This window comes from Choristoneura fumiferana, chromosome 8 (assembly GCF_025370935.1).
Source record: "Choristoneura fumiferana chromosome 8, NRCan_CFum_1, whole genome shotgun sequence".
Classification (NCBI taxonomy): Eukaryota; Metazoa; Arthropoda; class Insecta; order Lepidoptera; family Tortricidae; genus Choristoneura; species Choristoneura fumiferana.
The window spans coordinates 12794792-12815592 of record NC_133479.1 but is presented as its reverse complement, the minus strand read 5'-3'; the positions used below and the strand labels follow the sequence as shown (position 1 = coordinate 12815592).

General features: G+C 36.7%; 2 protein-coding genes across 3 annotated transcripts; both read left to right on the top strand.

Moving 5' to 3' along the window:
- The first annotated feature begins 1715 nt into the window (after positions 1 to 1715).
- Positions 1716 to 9321, top strand: LOC141430048 (phospholipase A1 member A-like). Of its 2 annotated transcripts, none has more exons than XM_074090589.1 (6): positions 1716 to 1747; positions 5093 to 5252; positions 6076 to 6224; positions 7235 to 7480; positions 8206 to 8530; positions 9031 to 9320. In XM_074090589.1, the coding sequence occupies exons 2-6, from the start codon at positions 5179 to 5181 to the stop codon at positions 9074 to 9076; spliced, it is 840 nt and encodes a 279-aa protein (XP_073946690.1). In that variant the 5' UTR covers positions 1716 to 1747; positions 5093 to 5178; the 3' UTR covers positions 9077 to 9320. The 2 variants fall into 2 exon arrangements, with proteins under 2 accessions (XP_073946690.1, XP_073946689.1); XM_074090588.1 differs by lacking the exon at positions 1716 to 1747 and adding an exon at positions 4136 to 4252 and having other exon boundaries at positions 9031 to 9321.
- Positions 9322 to 13866: 4545 nt separating this feature from the next.
- On the top strand, positions 13867 to 17353 carry LOC141430547 (pancreatic triacylglycerol lipase-like). The gene is made up of 6 exons (XM_074091296.1): positions 13867 to 13955; positions 14186 to 14351; positions 14704 to 14852; positions 15331 to 15573; positions 15775 to 16099; positions 17182 to 17353. The coding sequence occupies exons 1-6, from the start codon at positions 13919 to 13921 to the stop codon at positions 17225 to 17227; spliced, it is 966 nt and encodes a 321-aa protein (XP_073947397.1). The 5' UTR covers positions 13867 to 13918; the 3' UTR covers positions 17228 to 17353.
- Positions 17354 to 20801: the final 3448 nt, after the last annotated feature.

Here is a 20801-nt window from a genome sequence, read left to right as displayed (position 1 = left end):
ACTTGAAAATTGTTTTCCGTTATCGGACTGGGTACAGAAGAAAAGTTAAAATACTTATATTATAGTTTGAGTAAAAAAATACAATCTTTTTTTGCTGACTGTTCACACTTGCATTGTCATTCAACTTACATATCGACGGTTGAATTGCTAATATATCTAAGCGTTTTCTTTTTTTGAGAATTTGTGTTACGTAGTTTAGGTACATGTTCGAAATCTATGAATTTTTCGATCGTTTGAGGTATGTTTCAAATTTTTCGCGAAAATGGCGCTTAGATCAATTAGCCTTTCAACCGTCGATATGTACTTACTTATACCAAATTTCAAGTTAATCCAACCACCACTGGAAGTGGGTCAAAATGAACTAGTAAGATGACCCAACCACAACAAAAAACAGGGATAAGAGATAAGTTGGATAAAAGGTTGTTAACGTTACAAATAAAATTTAGAAAATAGGGTTTTTTTTTTATTCGACTGGATGGCAAACGAGCCTCCTGATGGTAAGAGATCACCACCGCCCATAAACATCTGCAACACCAGGGGTATTGCAGATGCGTTGCTAACCTAGAGGCCTAAGATGGGATACCTCAAGTGCCAGTAATTTCACCGGCTGTCTTACTCTCCACGCCGAAACACAACCAGTACAAGCACTGCTGCTTCACGGCAGGATTAGCGAGCAAGATGGTGGTAGCAATCCGGACGGACCTTGCACAAGGTCCTACCATCTGCAAAATATGCAAATTTTCAATAATAATTTCATTAGGTATAATAACATGTGGGCCTGTATCATTAATTACAAAAATATCATTAATTGTAGATACAAATCGAATCTAGTTATTAAGATTTAAATACTCAAGTGGTATTTTTTAGGTACTGTAAGTTTTTAAATTTGATAAGTATCTACCTACCTAATTTATTACAGGCTAGAAATAATAATGGTAGGTACCAAGATTCGAACTTTAATAATACTCCTTACCATGAGCATTTTTGTAGATAGAAGGTTTTAAAGTAGTATATAATCAACTAACACTAAATAAATTATTATAACCAAGGGATCACAAAGAGACTATCGTAAAGTTTGGCAATAATATGCGAATGAAACCAGAGCGAATCGCTAGTTATAGACATATATAATATGTGGGTAAGGTCGTAAAATTTGTTTTACTATTTGAACATTTTGGAAGTGAGCCCACGTTTTCATCCGAATAAAATGTGCTTAATCAATGAAAAATCATATTTTTTTTATTAGAATGTCGTAATTATATCCTAAACATAACGTAGCAATATCCAGATTTATTCTAGTGTTGTCAATAAAAATAAAAATAAAAATTTACTAATCAACAAATATACATATCTCTCATCCAACCTTAGTGTTACTAGAAAATTTAAATAAATATTTGTGTAATGGTCAAAAATTCATAGTTTACCTACTAATAGCGATAAAAATGACGTGTAATTATATAATATAATTATTTTAATCAAGCAATCCTAATGGCCAAAAATCATAATCTATAAATGTGTCTCCAGAATTTTTCTAGTGTGTTATTCGAATTTGATTTGATGGTAGATTTTTTGTTTACTCGACTAGGCAACAAATTCGACCAATTTAGGTGTGGCAACACCTTACGTAAACTGTCAAATGTCACTTTTCTCATCACTACTCATTTTGTGGGGTCGCGATAGTCTTCGTAGGTGGATGTGTGTTTTTTACTACGCATGTTTCGGGGATTTGTTTGAAGATTTGTACAAGGTTAGTACGAAAGTATTGTTTATTACACCCCGAATTATGAAAATACAGGCAATGAACTAAGTAAACACGTGGTTTAAATTGAAATCGAAGTAAATTTCTGGCTGGTATTCGTTGTTGAAGTTAGAATTTCCAATTGTGTTTGTGCCAGTGCGTTATTGTGTGTTATGTTGTATGTTATGTGACACACCGGAATTTTTTAAAGCTGGTTGTACATGACAGTTAACCGGTTGTGGCGAAGTAAAAATGAGGGTTATGTTATTTTCTAATAAGTGAAGTGGAACATTATGAAGACATATAAGTATTATGGTATGTGCGATATTTATAAGACTTTGTATTGGTGTATCTATCTTTGTATTAGTGGATCTTTAAAATTATCTCGCAATTATTTAAATTTTGACTTAAAAGAAATCGTAAAAGTTTAAATTAATATATAATAACACTAGGCTAAATGAACAGTTAGTAGTTGGTAGTTTCAAGGATTTAAAACATTTTACTTATTGTAATACAAACTAGACTAGTGTATTTTAATACAGAAATGTTAATGTTTAGATAGTTTAATGGGGAATTGCAATGTTTAAAACACCAATTGATGTTAAATACCTATTCAAACCATAGATGCTTATGCTAAATACGGTTTTGTTTTGTGGACATTTTATATTTTATTTAGTAATTGAAAGAATTGTTACTTTTTTATTCGATTTAATATTTTGAAGTTATAGGTGTACAATAAATCTTTTTTAGTAATTTTCGTAACCAAACGGCACTTTCATACAATATTTTGGGGACACATCTGGAGACCCGGTTTTTACAGCTTTTAAAACGACATGTTGGATCAATATTGAACTTCCCATATACAATGAAATAATATATACATATATGTTGGTTTGATATAAATTCGTTTTTCTTAATATTATTAATGAAAAAAAGTAGAGCAAAAACAAGTTTTTCATATTTCTTTTGTTTTTATTTTTTTCCTTACAGTTAAAGCAAAAGTAATTTACATTAAACCAAGATTTCTCAAATCTCATTGTATACAAAGTTTTATATAAATCCTCTATGTCGTTAAAATAGTATGTGGAGCCGAGTTCAGTCGTGCGTAATAATAATAATAAATCCATTTATTTCGGGCAACTTGGCTAACACAATAAATACCTTGCAGACTAACATACATTTAATGAATACTATTTTAAACTATTTTATATCAAAACGGGGTGACTCTGTGAGTCACTGGTCCCCGACGTTCTGCATTCATCTGCAATATGACATGGTAAATGGCGACCATATAATTAATTGTGATATCATTAACGAATAAAGATTATTTTAGCTTTTCGAATGGTATTTTTTAGTTATTAACCTTGCAAAAGAAAGTTTCATTCCTATTGTTAATTAGTGGATTCGAATTTCGTACAAATAAAAATTAACTGCACTTTTTAACCTAAAATAGTCAAATGAGCACTAAGGTTTTACAATATTAACCAGTGCACTAAATAAATTATTATAACCAAGGGATCACAAAGAGACTATCGTAAAGTTTGGCAATAATATGCGAATGAAACCAGAGCGGATCGCTAGTTATAGACATATATAATATGTACCACCTAAGGTGAACTTTGCTTTTTCTAGGGTTCCAGAGGCAAAATGGCAAAAACGGACCCCTTATAGTTTCGCCATGTCTGTCTGTCTGTCTGTCTGTCCGTCGGTCCGCGGCTTTGCTCATGTTTATCAATGCCAGAAAGCTGTAATTTTGCACGAATATGTATGTAAACTATGCCAACAAAATGGTACAATAAAAATTCAAAAAAATTTTTTTAGTGTACCTCCCATAGACGTATAGTGGGGGCGATTTTTTTTCTCATCCAACCTTGTAGTGTGGGGTATCGTTGGATAGGTCTTTTAATTTAAATATTTAAGTTTTTCGATTCAGTGATTTGTTTGCAAAATATTCAACTTTCAAGTGCAAACTTGCAATAAAATCGAGCGCCCCCCGATCATATCACATCCAATGGCGATAAAATGACGCTCTTGAACCTGATGTTTAGCCACTCCTCTCCCCCCTTTAGGCCGGCAACGCACCCGCAGTCCTAATCATTCTGTAGGTATCCATGGGCGGCGGTGATCACTTACCATCAGGTGACCCCCATGCTCGATTGGCATTAAATAAAACATTGGCGTCAAACTTCTCTTTTTTTCGCCTTGTGTTAAAAATAGACGAATTCTTCGCAGGCCAAGTCGAGGGCAACAGTTAGTACGGAGTAATCAGTCCGAGTCACACTTCGCCGGTTTTTTTGGTGTATACATAGGTCTGTTATGATAGAAGTACAATTTGATTGACGTATTATGATAACGATGAAAATTTATCATCGCTTTTTGATTGTCAAACTAGATTCGGAAGATACAAGCTTATCTGATTGGAATATAAACTGAGTATAAAAGGAAACGTTTTCCTAATTATCGCACAAACTCGCAAAATGAAGATCGCTTTATTACTCTTGGTCGCCTCCTCGGGTGCGTATTAAATTCAATTAATTTTTTAAATAACCTAACCATAAAAATATTATTTTTAGTACAAGCTTTTTTTGCTGACTGTACTTTTTATTGACTGTACTTGCATTGTCACCCAAACTACATTTGCATACCAAATTTCAAGTCGATGCTATTAACCGTTAATGAGTTCCGTGCTGCGGAGACGATCCTGGCTGAACTATCAGGATGTCACTACTAGATTATTGTATTGTCACGCAATTTACATAAGTATTCCAAATTTCAAGTCAATCTGACTACTGAAAGTTGGTGCGCGCATACGCGACAGGTGAAACTAAATAAAAGCTTGTAAAAACAAAATCTTTCATAATGGTTATAATAATGATTAAATGGGATTGCATAACAATTGTCATAGATTTCCCCAAAAACGAATGTCACTTTTATTTATTTTTTAAAACCAAATGGAAGAAATCTGCGTTTCCTTCCTGAGGGACACTGAGGAATTTGAGACAGTCGTGTTTTCTTCGGTCGAGTTTAGACTTGCAAGAAAAATCGTGCAAGTTGCATTACATTGGAGCGCTCGATTGACCACTACAAACTCGTTGGTTTTAAGGTCTCGCAATGTAATGCAACTTGCACGATTTTTGTTGCAAGTCTAAAATCGGCTTTACGTATAGATACGTTCGAGTCATATCTTGCAGATCGTTTTTATCCACTTTCAGAAGTTGAATTGGCTTCTAATTGAATTATGCTACGAGTATGCACTATGAATGCATGATATTAGCATCATTCTTTACATAAAGAATGCTCAGCAAAAAAACTTACATTAAAAATGTTTTTTAACATAACTTATTTCATTTCCAGTATACATCGCGGCTGCGGTGCCCGTGGAGCAGGCGTCCCAATTCATAGAGGTCCTCAGTGAAGACGGTCAGACCCTCCAACTTGACATGACCATGCAGCCGAGTGAAACTGATATGCTCAGCGCCAGGAATGCCAGGAACAGCTATCACCTTTTCACAAGGTCAGTCTCAGTGTTTATTTTTGTTTAGAACTATCCAGTGATTGACGTGGTCTCACCTGACGGGTAGTGACAAGGTAGCCCACTGGTTCAGTAAAGACATATTCACTCTAGCCTTGAATAGCTCTAGTATTTATCCGAAAAAGCAGACGACGAAAGCGAATTTCTACATGTTAACGATCGTCTCTAGGACCTGATCTCCTACCTCTCCTGCCAGATTATATATAGACCATTGAAACAGCTTACGTCTCCGGCTGGCCTGCCAGCCTTGGTTAAGTCCGCTCACGTTGGCTCTCATGCTCTCATGCCTGAAATCAGAGCGGCACTGATAGCATGATCGCTTCGGCCCGACTAAGAGCGCGGGATGCCGCTCTTTTTGCGAATCCGTGAATCGACCTGCTGGATGGCACCGCAACCGAATTCACTGATTCACCTCTGCACCTCGTCCCCCCAGTCGGATATTAGCCAACGACTAACCTTATTTACAAATAAATAGTTAAGCCGTTGTTGCCCAAAGTGCTCCAGGTCCATGCGTTTCACTTCCCCACCTCATGAGATCCAACGCCTCCCTCGGATAGGGATTTGTAACGCCCGAGCACTTGGGGAGGTTTCCAAAATCGCACTTCTACTCTAATTAACCCTAGGTTAGCAGTTAACTCGGAGTAAAAAAATATTTTTGGTCTACGCAAGCCCGCCTCTTCTCTCAAGTAGCCAAGTCAAGCCTCTTACTCGCAAGATTTGACTATGTACAGGTTGTTTGCTTAATTAACTTCTAGATTGCTAGTTTCATTAGCTACTTGGTACTAAAATTTTAGTTGTTTTTTAGGAACAACCCCACCGCTAGCCAGACCCTGGTATTGAACGACGCTGCCTCCATTCAGTCCTCCAACTTCAACCCTAGCTGGCCGACCATTGCCGTCTGCCACGGCTACACCCAGAGCAGGAACAGCGAACTTAACCAAGTCATCCGTGATGGTAATTATACATGATTGGTTACTTAAATACATAAAGTAAGTAACGTATAAGTTCATTGAAATCTAAGACCTCTACCAAGAACATCTGAATCAATCAAGTACTGAATTGTAGTGAGGCTCGATATGTGTTCGGTAATCTTCGGTAATATGTAAACTGTTCTATGCTATACGTTTTGCTTTACAATTATGCCGCAGTGGTCTCTCCGTACCCATCCACGTCGAAATATCAAACGCTCCTACACAGATTCCAAGTTTATTGTTAATTACTGGCTTTCCTTTCTTTGTCATACAAACATACAAAATTCTTGTATGTCTGACGATAGCGATCTAAATTGTGCAAAATTTTGATAAAAAAATATGTTGCGATTTAAGTATTACTACTTCTACTTCTTTCTGTAAAAAAGGTTGCCTGGAAGAGATCGCTCTTAAGCGATAAGGCCGACTATTGCTCACCTTGTAATTTTAATAATTTGTTTTCTGTATCGCTTACTATGTCTGGTGTACAATAAAGAGTCTTTGTATTGTATTGTATTGTACTACAATGACAAAAGGGAAATATCATTATGATAAGCTAATCAATGACGTCTTTTCTAAATCTAAATGAAGAAAAACAACATCTGTAGGTCTTTCATACGAGGTACATGAAACTTCTAATACGATTAGGTACTTTATTCTGATCAAGTATACTTTGAGCCAACTACTTACGGACAGATCAACAGGCAGGACAAACATTCAAGGTTTTCTCAACTTCTTCGATAGCCCTTTCAAAGAACCATTACATCTTAAAACCAAGAATATTTACAAGAAAATAACGGCGATCTCCTAAAGAACCTCTAGTACACTAATATGTTAAGTATTCAATGAACTACTGGACTTATTTATTTATTTATCTTTTTGCTTTTCCGCTACCAAATTTTAGTTTTCCTTTGCATGTTAACGCCAAAATTAATAAATTGTTTAGCATAAACTCCTTAAAAATAATTTTGTTAAAAAAAAACAATCTCCTTACAGCTTACCTCGGAAGCGGAGACTTCAACGTCATCATCCTGGATTGGAGCCGCATCGCCCAGATGGACTACTTCTCTGCGATTAACGCCATCCCCTCGGTCGGTCAGGGCCTGGGTGATCTGCTGCTCTTCATCAACCAAGTGACTGGCGCATCTCTGCAATCCATGCACGTCATGGGCTTCAGCTTGGGAGCTCACGTTGCCGGAAACGCTGGAAGACGCATGGATGGACGTATTGGACGTGTTACTGGTGTGTACGAGTACTATAATAAAATTTGGTTAGAGAGTAGTGACTTTTGCCAGACTACGACACTGTAAGTGGGCACTGGGCATTCAAAAGTTTTGTAAAAAAAGTAATTTCTGTTACAACGCCATATTGGTTCACCATTTAACATAGTACCTTCTACACAAGCAGCGTCATTGTTTTAAGGGCTTCACTATCCGTCGCCACATCTTTTGTACTTCTGTTTGCCAAGTATACATAGAGAGAACCATTAAAGTCAGCCGTCACTTGGTCAGTCCAGCGCATTGGTAATCTTCCGCACAGTATTATAAACAGTTTCGATACTAAATGATACCACGTAAAACAACACAGATTATCACCACTATTATCATTTACAGCAATCTGATCACCCGTCTGGGCCGTGGTGGCCTAGTGGTTTGACCTATCGCCTCTCAAGCAGAGGGTCGTGGGTTCGAACCCCGGCTCACACCTCTGAGTTTTTCGAAATTCATGTGCGGAATTACATTTGAAATTTACCACGAGCTTTGCGGTGAAGGAAAACAGCGTGAGGAAACCTGCACAAACCTACGAAGCGATTCAATGGTGCGTGCGAAGTTCCCAATCCGCACTGGGCCCGCGTGGGAACTATGGCCCAAGCCCTCTTGTTCTGAGAGGAGGCCTGTGCCCAGCAGTGGGACGTGTATAGGCTGGGATGATGATGATGATGAATCTGATCACTGAAATCACTTCAGGCCTGGACCCCGTCAGCCCCGTCTGGACCATCAACCGCAACCGTCTCGCCCGCACCGATGGTATCTACGTCGAGTGCATCCACACCTATGGCAACGGCGGCGGCACCGCCTACGGTGACGCTGACTTCTACGTCAACGGTGGAGACTCCCAGCCCGGCTGCCTCCTCTCCCTTTGCAGCCACAACCGCGCATGGCAGATTTTTGCTGCTACGGTGACCTACAACCATCTGATTGGACATCAGTGTGATACTCAGAGGGAGATTACCACTGGCACTTGCGCTGGTCCCGAACTGCCTATGGGTAACAGTGACGCCAATAAGACAGGGTGAGTGACATTTTAACTAAAGCAAATTGCAAACCGAAATACAGTGTACCTAATGTGTACACAAGCTTTGCTAAGCTTACTTTGGGACTAGGTCAATTGGTGTGAATTGTGCAGTGATATTTATTTATTTTAATGGTATTGAAGAACAAAGACAAAAACATTGTAATGTAAACGTACGAGTGCTCGTCGCTGTCCCAGTAGTTGGCATCTTTAATCTTATGTTATTGCAATAGAGATGACAGCAGGGTGTCATCTATTGGGCATTAGCGTGTCGAGCACTTGAACGTTTACCTTATTGGCGTTTGAAATGATTCCTAATTTAAATTCTTGAAAAGGGTTAATTATGAAAGTCCTAACATAATGCTACCCCTGATAATTTTATTTTTATACAACAAGCTTTAAGTGTGATCTCAAACAAAAGCAGTGCAAAATTGTGGTCTTTTTTAAGTTTTTTTTTTCTCTTGGTTCCTATTAAGGGTTAAAGAATGTTTTTCTTTCAGATCTGGCCTGTACTACGTCACCGCTGGACGAAGCTACCCGTATTAATCGTATCAATAATATTAAAAAAACACTATAACCAATAAACGGCGTTCATAAAATAAGGTTTTATTATATCCCTTTAACAATAAATGTACTCAAGAAATAGCAATGGCAATACATAATTATAATCAAAGTAAGAACAAATGAATCGACATGTTTTTATCGTGTGGGTTTCAAAGTCAACGTTGTAAGTTTGTAATTTTACTATTTTTTTTTGTTTCCATAGTTTTTAGAAAATTTGGATACTCACCTATGAAATATAAATTTTGAAAAATCTATTTTTGAGCAATCTCTCTCTCGCATTCCCACCTCAAGCTTTTTTCTCTTCCTTTTAATATTACTTCTGTGACAATAACACTTGCCACGCATAGTTATCACCAAATCATAAACAATCCATGACACTTAATTCATTAAATACCATCTTATGCTCTCGCGCAGTGGAAACTGCCGCATCACGGAAACCGGCTAGGAAATAGTAGTCAATAGAAAAACTTTTCACTCGCTTTTACTTTTGAAATCGGTTTGACACAAATATTCTTGTAGAGTCATCAATATGTTTCAAACGAGTCAAAACTAATGATGACTACCCAATAAATCAGTTCTGTATAAGAATTAATTTCAAAAGGAAAAACGTGTAGGATCACTCGCATAACCGTCTGTCCTTTTGTCAGAGCCAGTTTGCTCCGAAACTGCTAAGCCAATTGAATTGAAAAATAGTTTAGGTACCTACATATGAGTAAATTAGATAAATACTTGTAAAAAAATCAAACAATGTAGAGCTAGTGCCACCAGAGTTGAGGTCACATACACTAGAACATGTCATGTAGTAATGACAGGGGGATTTTGACATTCACTCATTCATTTCATTCATTCTGCTTTTATACAACTATTTTAGCTCTCTATGGTAACTTTAGAATTCTATTTTTTAGAATTCTATGGTGTAACATAGAAAATTTCCGTTACTTTTTTTTCGACTGGATGGCTAACGAGCAAGAGGATCCTGATGGTAAGAGATCACCACCGCCCATAAACATCTGCAACACCAGGGGTATTGCAGATGCGTTGCCAACCTAGAGGCCTAAGATGGAATACCTCAAGTGCCAGTAATTTCACCGGCTGTCTTACTCTCCACGCCGAAACACAACAGTGCAAGCACTGCTGCTTCACGGCAGGATTAGCGAGCAAGATGGTGGTAGCAATCCGGGCGGACCTTGCACAAGGTCCTACCACCTGCAAAGGAACCCTACTTCTACTTCTAGGAAAGGAACCCTCTCCATGCAAGTTTAACTCGCTCTTATCCGGTAATTGAAAGCTAATAATTGTACTGAGAAATTATCTTTCCTAAGTGCTCTCGTAATGAGGCATAAAGATAGTGAGTGCCGACTGATTTCAATTACATTTATGACACTTATTTACATTATTTACTTTAGTTGTACTGAATACTTTTAAGTGTGATCCCAGTTATTAGCTTTCTTTCTTAGTAATAGAAATGCGAAAGTTATTAGACGGATTCGAATCAAGTTTAGATTTTTTTATAGCTAGGATCTCCGAAGTAACATAGGTAGGGATTTTTCGATTTTTCCGATATATAATTATATAATAATAATAAATTGTACAACAAATAAAAAAACAATACGGAAAAACTGGTAATCGAGAAAATATATAAGGTAAGTAATAGGCGTCGTTATCGCTTCAGAACCATCTCTTCCAGGCAACCTTTACAACGGAAAGAAAGCGGATTGATTTAAATCATAAAACCTCAATCCCAAAGTCTATCTTAGAATTTCAATTAAAGGGTACCTAAAATAGTTCATATACAAATTAGTACAAGTAAAAAAGTAAGCACCTTCAAACAAAACACGAACCAATAAGCATTATTCAAAGATAAGATCACTATCTGTGTGGGTTCATCTACCATAGACTACGTAAAATAAATGTAAGGTCACCTGTCACTTCACTGCTATCACGATCTGAACGTAAGTGGGAATGCATGCTGATCCCATTCTTGCGCCTACGCATTTGTCCAACGCCAAGTCTATGGTGTGAGAAATATCGTGCAGGTTGCGTTACATTTCTGTAGTTGTTCGATAGCTTGAAAAATCATAGCCCGGCGAACCCGAAATGTAAGATAACTTGTGGTATAAGGCAACGTCTAACTAGGTCTTTAGGAGTAGGGTTCAGTTGCAATATAAATAAAGTTGCGTGCAATCCTAGTTCTATAATGTATCATCATTTTACAATCCAAATTTAGTACTTTTACATCTTGCGCACAACACAATTATTATTGCGTACCTTCTTATCGATTGTATAGGCATTAGACAATACAATACAATACAAAGACTCTTTATTGTACACCAGACATAGTAAGCGATACAGAAAACAAATTATTAAAATTACAAGGTGAGCACTATCATAAACGTTTACTTAATATATTTATCACACAAATCAAGTTTACGAACTGTGATATTACTTTATAAGATAGTTTTTTATTTTATGTCTTAATCATTAAGCTAATCTTATTAACTTAACTCGTGAAAAATTAGATAATACAAAGCTGACTAATAACACTTGGCGCAACTAATATAAATAACATCAGATATATGGTACCTACCCTTTGCACTGTTAAGGTAAACATCCGATGATTAATGTTAGGTACAGAATACGAGTTCTGTATGTGGTCTGTGCTAACTTGTAGGTACAGTTTTTAATAATTCACGGTTAGTTAAAACCAGTAAGTTGATTTGAATCCTAGACGTGGTGCTTCATTATTTATAGGCCTTAATATGCTCGGAGTTGATCCACGAACTATGGAGAGGGCTATGCTCAGGGTTTCTCTAAGGGATCGAATCAGAAATGAAGAGATACGTAGAAGTACTAGGGTCACCGACATAGGCCTATCTCTTACAGTGGACGTCCGTCCTATGGTTGATATCGATGATAATGAATTACGATCAGAATGAATTACGTTGATTACATTAATGGTTTGACCACAATGCTGCTCAAAATATGTCGAACCACCGTAAATGCAAGGATGCAATGAAGTTTTTTATGGGTGCCGCTGGCTCGAGAACCGCCCAAGCCCAGTCGCATTCGTGCATCGAAGATTCCGCACAAAATTTTAAATACAGTCAAGTGCAGTACATATGTCAAAATATATGCTTCACACGGCTATATCTAGAAAAAAAATACAGTTTTAGCAGAGCTCTGCTACTGAGCAAAATGTACGAAGTGTGGGGTCATTTTAACGACTTCAATAAAAGTAGGTTTTAGATAAAAGATATTATTTTTCAATATGTTGGTATTTGTCAGTATAATACACACAATAAGTTTGGTAAAAAAAATGTAAACTGTGGTCACTGATCTCTACTTAAACAATGACACGGTAAGCTATTTTTTTACGCGCTACTAAAATACAATTTACAAGTGAAGAAAATTCCAGTTGAAATGATTTGAAGAAATGTAGCGATTAATTTACTTTTAACTAGGAGCCATACATAAATTACACCATTTTTTATAATTTTTAGACCCCTCAATAGAGAGAAATGTGTGACAAAAAGAGCCTTGTCACACTTATTACTACGAAATTCGCAATTATTTTACTCTTGTGTCTCACATCGCCAGAAAGTAGATGTGTAATGAAATTTGTGAATGGTCCCCTAACGTACTAAAGATATTTTTGGAGAGTTCATAGACTTTTGTAAATATTTTAGTGGCTATAGGAAAAGCATATAAGCAGAGTTAAAATTCATAAGCATTTTCCTCGTTGAGTCCAAGTTACACTGTCAGACTAATTCTAACACACGAATTGTAACACCAAGAAATTGCTAAAATGTCTAAGTAAAGTACTAGAATGATTCTAGTTTAATGAATTATCAGTCACATTTATTTCTTCATAGTTCAAAGATTTGAAACCACGCTTGATGACTGATTTTTGACATTTCCTTGCAGTATACCTCGCAGCAGCGTTACCAGCACCATCGCGCCTCACCGCGCTACATTCAGGTCCCGGCTGGTGATAATGATGAACTGGTCACAGTGGATTTAGAACCTAAGCCTGACCATGAATTCTTCAGTGATGTTGTCAGAAATCCTAGAAATGCATACATTCTGTTCGCTAGGTAAGTTTTACTACCTATCAATCTTATAGGAGATATTACATTATTTGAAAGAGTTTTCTGAAGGATAATTTATAGGAAAATAGTATCAGACCTGAAAAAAAATACTTTTTGAAGTCTACTGTAGGTACATAGTTACTTAGATGATTACAGATTCCCTGCTACTATATTGACCGCTTAATTTTGTTGAGTACCTATAAAATCGTAAATAACAGTGAATTTACCATTATCCATGAAGTGGAATTCCGACACCAACTCCAACACTACTGAACATATGATTTGTAAAAATAGTTCAAAATCATGCTGTCATTTCTTATGGTATATTTTAGTAATTAAAGGTGAAAATTAAAGGTGATTACTTGTACCTTTTTCAAATAATTGCGTGGCTAATTATACGGATATCGTTCGTTACTAATACAATCGTGATTATCATTATCATTAATGGGATTAACATCGCCAGTTGCAATTGTATCTTATTTTTTTATTTGCCACTTTAATTACACATAAACTATGCCCATAGATAATGCAGAAGATACAGATCTAATCCTCCGAATACAAATTGAAATATGGATTTAAAGTCCTAAATCACAGAACCTAATAATGATTGATTCAATTAATCCTGAACCATTGACAGCTGATATGATAGGAAACTTATCTCAATATTAGAGGATACGTCTTAGTATAAATACTGAATGCACTTTAAAATGTAACGGTTCACTAGGAGATAAATACGATGAAGGTGGCACTAGTGTTGTTCGTGACCTCGACGGGTGTGTAAAAAGTGTTTATTTGTAACAAAATATTTACAGAAGACACATTCTCTCTCAAAATACAAGTTTCAAAAAAAAAACAAGCAACGATAAGGTGTATCGAATTCTGGAAAAACTCGATACCTCTAATTTCATTCTGTGCTTTTGGGCAACATGCTAATCAGAGAGTCAGATTGAACTTTATCTTAATATCTACTCTTCAGTCTCGCGCTTTACATTATAATTTGCAGTATACCTCGCCGCGGCGTTACCAGCACCATCGGCTTCGCCTCGTTTCGTGCAGGTCCCAGCTGGGGATGATGAAGTGGTGACTGTTGACCTGGAAGCTGAACCAGACTATAAATTCCTCAATGACGTCGCCAGAAATCCTAGGAATGCTTATATTCTATTCACGAGGTAGGGTAGTTTGATTACAAATGATTTTATCAGAAACCTGAGAAAGCTAAGTATAGGCAGTAATCTTATGAAGATGATTAGAGCTAAGAGTTATGCACAAATAAGTAGAGATATATAATTTTATGAATGGGATACTTCCATACTGATTTTTTTATTATAAAGCAACCGTTGGCTGACCTATTTGACCTGATGGAAAGTGCAGATGAGACAAAAGTTGTAACTTTCTATTTTATCAGCGACTGCCTTGAAAAAGAAGGGAAGAGTTCAAGATAATTTAATTATCATGCAAAATGTAATCGTCAGAGATGCTGATGCTTATGATGAGTGTCCGTAAAATAAATTTTCGTTTCAGACGTAACCCACATAATGGTCAGACATTGATCCTTAATGATGCGAACTCTATCCGCAACTCTAACTTCAATCCTGCCCACACCACCATCGCCATCGCTCACGGCTACATCCAGAGTCAGAACAGCAACCTCAACCAAATCATCCGGGATGGTAAGTTGTTGTTTCTTCACACTGAATACAATTACTCCACAGTTGATACACGGCGGATGATAGATTTAAATTTTCATCGTTATTCTAAAATTTTGTACTTAGGTTCTTCTTTTTATGACATAAACTTAAGAAGTAGAGTAAAAGAAAGTAAAGACGGATAGTTAGCTATCTAGCTAGCTAATGACAGGGGCAGACATTTGTGTGATGATTTTATATACTTGAGTGAAAGATAATGAGTACTTGTATTTATCTAAATGAACACCTTTGGTTATCACTTGTCTAGCATCACAAGCTTGGCTTAGCTTGGAGTTTGGCTAATTGGTGTAAATTGTCCTACTACATCTATATTTTGATATTTATTACAAAACTTCACACTAGAACTAACTACTGCGTCTTTTTAAAGAATTTATCATACAATTCTAATAGTCCTGGCAGTGGTCCATGCAATCAATTTGTACCTACTGATTTGTGCTTTCAGCCTACTTGAACCGAATGGAAGCAAACGTCATAGTCCTCGACTGGAGCCGTATCTCCCAAATGGACTACATGACCGCTATCTATGCCATTCCGTCCGTCGGCCAAGGCTTGGGCAATCTGCTCAACTTCATCAGCACTGTTACCGGCGCTCCTCTTACCAATATGCATGTGACCGGCTTTAGTTTGGGATCCCACGTTGCTGGAAACGCTGGCCGAACCATCCGGGGACTTGCACGTGTCACCGGTATGAATGTACCTACATTTTTGTTACTTAGTTGTATTTTCCAAGGCAGATAAAACTTTTATTTATATCAAATAAACAAACGCTTGTTTACTATTATAAACGTGATTGCATTCTTCTTTCTTACGATTATACAATCACAAATGATTATTTTGGGAGTTATATAATGTGTCATCATAATATTGTTACAAACGTTTTCCACAGGTCTCGACCCGTACAGTCCAGTCTGGAACCTCAATAGTAACCGTTTGGCAGCCAGTGATGCTGTGTACGTAGAGGCCATCCACACCAGTGGCAACACAGGCAATCGATTGTTTGCCGACGTCGATTATTTCGTCAACGGTGGTGACAACCAACCAGGATGTTGGACTTCTATCTGCAGCCATAACCGTTCCTGGGAGGTGTTCGCTGCCACCGTCACATTCAACCACTTGCATGGCAACCAGTGCACCAATGTAGCTGAGATGCGCAACAACCAATGCCGCGGGAGCCAACTGCCTCTGGGTAACAGCGATGTCAACAAACGCGGGTAAGTATTCAATTTTCTTACCACCCTGAACTGAACCAACCATTGGATAAGCATTAAAAGAAACTTAATAACGCTAGCCATGGTTGCCGAATATTTTGGTTTTAGTTCTCACGGTGTTGTAAACTAACTCAAAAACAAAACAAGTGTTGTACCCAGTTATATTTTTTATGTCTAACATGAGTTCATATCCCACTGCTGGGTAAAAAACTCCCTCATCCATCTCTATATTTCTCCCGTGATCAGTCTTAGGCCATTGGTTATGAAAAATGCCCAGATCGTTACCTAAAACCTGGTAAAAGGTGGATAATGTACTAGTAACGCCATCTCCATTCGCCATCCATTTCGTGGTATTCGATTTTATAGTGAACATATTGTATGTACTTAATAACATAAGTGCAATGCGCAGTAAGTATTATACAATCGCCATCATGAAAAAATCAAAAATATCTAAACATTCCCTTACTCGATTATCAGTGTATTATTGTAGTCGCATGCGGATGTTTATACTAGAGAGCTTCGATGTCTATGACGGCCTTTTTTGAGTCGCTAGTTTACTACTGACTACATGCTTATTAGTTTATGGCTCTAATTAAAGCCTTTGCCAAATTTTCATTAATTTTTAGATGTTTCTAAGAACAGGCTTTTAACGTATAAATGTGCATTTTAGCAAGTTAATTTTTTTTTACCAAATTTTCAGCCCTGATAAAACCGGATTAGATATACGATGGTGGCAAATCTTCTAATTTGCTCTTGCTTGAAGGTTCTTTTTATAAGTTTCCTACGGCATTTCCTGCCTCGTACTTTTTAATTAATTTCCGTGAACTATGTGCCCTACTAACTATATCATTGGGGCATTGAATTAAAGACTACAATGTTTTAAACTTTCGTGATTTTTCACTCATAATTAAAACCACAATTGGAACTTATCGCGCTAACAAAGTGAAGTCACCTCGTGACCAAGGTAGATGGCGGTGATCTTTTTCCATCATGGTGTACTTGCACATTTTCCCGCCTCTATTAGTGAAAAATAGAAACTTGATCTTTAGATATTTTCTTATATGTGATTCTTATGTTTGTTACAGAAGCGGCATCTTCCGCGTCAACACGGGTGCTAACTTCCCTTATTAAAAAAATATCATCCATTTCTATATTGCCCAACTGTGATATAATAATGATTATGTCTGTAATTAGAATAATCAGTGACTGTAGTCAATATTTTTTTTATAAAATTACCGAATAAAATATTTCACCGTAGGTATCACGTTTTATTGGAATAAATCGGCACTCTGTCAGAAAACAGAAATTCACAGAATTAAGATGTGGATGTTGTTGTCGTGGATGCATATTTCCATCCGTATTGTCGCATATTTTTGTGTTTAACAAATTACCAAAAACGTAAACCTTTTTAAATCCATTATTAATCTCACGCATTTAGCTCGGCTCACGTTTCTATTCCTCTCGTATAATTACTTCTTTTTTAGGGTTCCGTAGCCAAAATGGCAAAAACGGAAACCTTATAGTTTCGCCACGTCTGTCTGTCTGTCTGTCCGTCCGCAGCTTTGCTCCGGGACTATCAATGCTAGAAAGCTCTAATTTTGCACGAATATATATATAAAAAATTAAAAAAAAATTTTTAGACTATCTTCCATAGACGTAAAGTGGGGGTGTTTTTTTTCTAATTCAACCTTATTATTATTATTATTATTAAGTACCTACTTGTTGCAGTTTCGATACAATTTTCCTTCTTTTTTTTACATTATCTGGTGATTATTTTGTAATTCAGTAATTTTGATTAAAACCTTATCGGAGAGCTGGTATTTAAGCGGTTGTACCGTTTATGTACTTAGACATGATTATTTTTATCAAAGGCAATATCTATTACGTATCATCATAAAGGAATTTGGATAACCATATCACCCTAAAGATCTTGACGTACTTGAGTACCAATTGCAATGTTTCATTCAGTCAACGTAAATAAGTTCCTACTTAGAAGTGGTAATAATACTGATAACGGCTAATGTGATTCTATTGTTTTTAAGCTGATATGGGCGTACCCTGTGGGAGTAACGGGGGGAGCCCCCCCCCCTGGAAATTGTATGTTCTGCAATATATTACGCCTCGTTTACATTTTTGATTTGTGATTAGGGCGAGTTCATGTATTTTGTGTACCTACATAAAATATTTAAGTAGTTGTGTATTTTTTAGCTAAATTATTCCATTGGGTATGTAACCTGTATGATAATTGTAAGTTTGGAAAATTAAAATAAATTAATAAATGTTTTTTTTTTACTCGCACTCGAAGAAAATGTATGAACTTGTTCCGTATGACAAAACAAGCGCGGGTGATCTGACCTAAAAATCTGACTTGCACCTATCTAGGCCAGACGCTGGGTACGCCCATGGCTGACGATTATAAGAAACGGTACTTTTGATCTATATAACATTATGATAATGATAACCGACTGATGCCGTTTTCGATTTAAGTCGTGCAATTGTGCACAGAAATTCTGGTGGGCTAATACGAAATTCGAAAATCGAAGTTTGTATCGTACCATCTCGCCGACACTTAGGTATATTATTTAATAGGAGAGTGAGAGGGACGGTACAATACGAATTTCGATTTATGAATATCGTAACAGACCCTGCAGCTTACCTGCACATAACGTGTGACAACACATGCTGAGTGGAGGCCCTTATTGGTGTCCTGACGTGACATCACGTAACTTAGTTTTATTGTTTCAGTCTTATTATTGTAAGGTACTGATGGAAACAATATATGTATATATAGATATAGGTAGAGCAATAAAGGAATTAATCGACTGTTACAAACTTTTGTATCATCAAAATTTCGCTCAAGATTAGCTAATAAACTTAATATTGCAAGCCATTGCATTGCCATTGTATTAAATGGAGCAACGCATATTTTAGCATTTTGCCTTATTTCCATCGTTCCGGCCGAACCGGACCGGTTATTGTCGTCAAATTTGGGTCGATTGTAACAGGCGATAGGCAGCAGCCGGCCGGTGCATCCGCCGCCGCACGGCGCTCTGTGCGTACGCTTGAGGCCATACGGCACGTCAATCAATCAACGTCATTTTTAGGGTCCCGTACTCGAACGATCGCAAATGGAAGCTTAAGTTATTACTGTTGCAATTGACTGTAATATTTTTGTTGTTTTATCGGTACCTATTTGACATTCATATACAAGTTACTGCGCGTCTGCTAATCCAAAACTAGACTCAGCTTGTAAAGGAACTTTTGGAGTCTGTAAGTTAAATTGACGGTGGGTTAGACATACAGCTCATAGAATCGCCGGCAATGGGAAGTGATAATGGAAACATATATCTTAAGTAGTGGTTCATTACAATTCACCGCTTCAACAACGGATTGTATCTTAGCCTTACATAATACTCAAAATATTTCACTTGTTTCGCTTCCGATCCATTCGATTGCACCTTTCATCTTTAAAAACATCCAGCGCATTGTGACCCTTCGTCACCCACTAGAAACATCAAAGCTTAAAGTAGTTGCGAGCTCTTGTTATAGTGGTCGTTAACTTGCTTACATCATGCAAAAAAATCTTGAGTCTTTACAGGAAATAGTGGGTATATATTTTTGACTGGTTTTAGGTCATAGCCTTCGTCACTACTAGTGGATGGCTTCGGCCAGAGAAATAATGTGAACAAAGGTTGTACAAAATTTTCTTACAGTAGCTAACGATACTTATCTCTGTCTTTGTCTTTAGTGACAAGTTAAGTACTGCTACGTATTGGTTCCGTAGTAAAGCCTAAAGATAGAACCTTAATGACGGGTAATGTTTGTCCGAATCATAGTTTGTCATAATTTTTTCCCACTGAAACCTTATTTTTTTCTGGAATTTGTAAATGGTTATCCTATAGAAAACTATAGGTTAGGTTAGGTTGGTTTTATAACAATTTTGAACAATTATTGGATTCAGAGAAAAAAGAGTTACAATACAATTCAATAACTCTTTATTGCACACCAACACAGTAAGCAGTACAGAAAACACAAGTATATACATATAATAAGTATGTATATGTATAGTTACTTACTTATACAAACACATTCGGGCTTTCATTAAGTATGCTAGCCGATAAGGGCCCCTTAATGATCGTTCTGTACATTTTTCTCTTTCTGCGAGATTGAATGGGTTTCATGAGAGAAAAACTAAGTCTAAGTATAAAAACTTAAATTTAAAGATTGCCAAAAAGCATCTAGTAAAAGTGAAATAACTTTGTACAAATATTGTCATGAAATGAAAGCGTATAAAATTGCTTATAAATGGAAGAATAGGCAAGAAAGTCGATCATTGATAAAATATAACATTGTATCGATCACGAATTACGATAGAGTTGATTTTATGGAGATTAGAAACTTTATTTCTATTTTCAACCGATAATATTGCGTTATCTAATGTAAATAGAAAGGGGAGCAATCAAATGAGGTAGTATCTACGCAATATTTTACCTCTATTTAATTTTTTACCGACTTCAAAAAAGGAGGAGGTTCTATGTTCCAATGTTTTATTTTTACGACTTTACTTAGAGCTGATCTTCATCTATTCTAGAACTGAATGAGTCTTCAATGTGCTTTTACATACAAAGTTTATTCGACTTCCACATTTTTAAACATTGGAACATATAACCTCCTCCTTTTTTGAAGTCGGTTAAAAATAAATCAA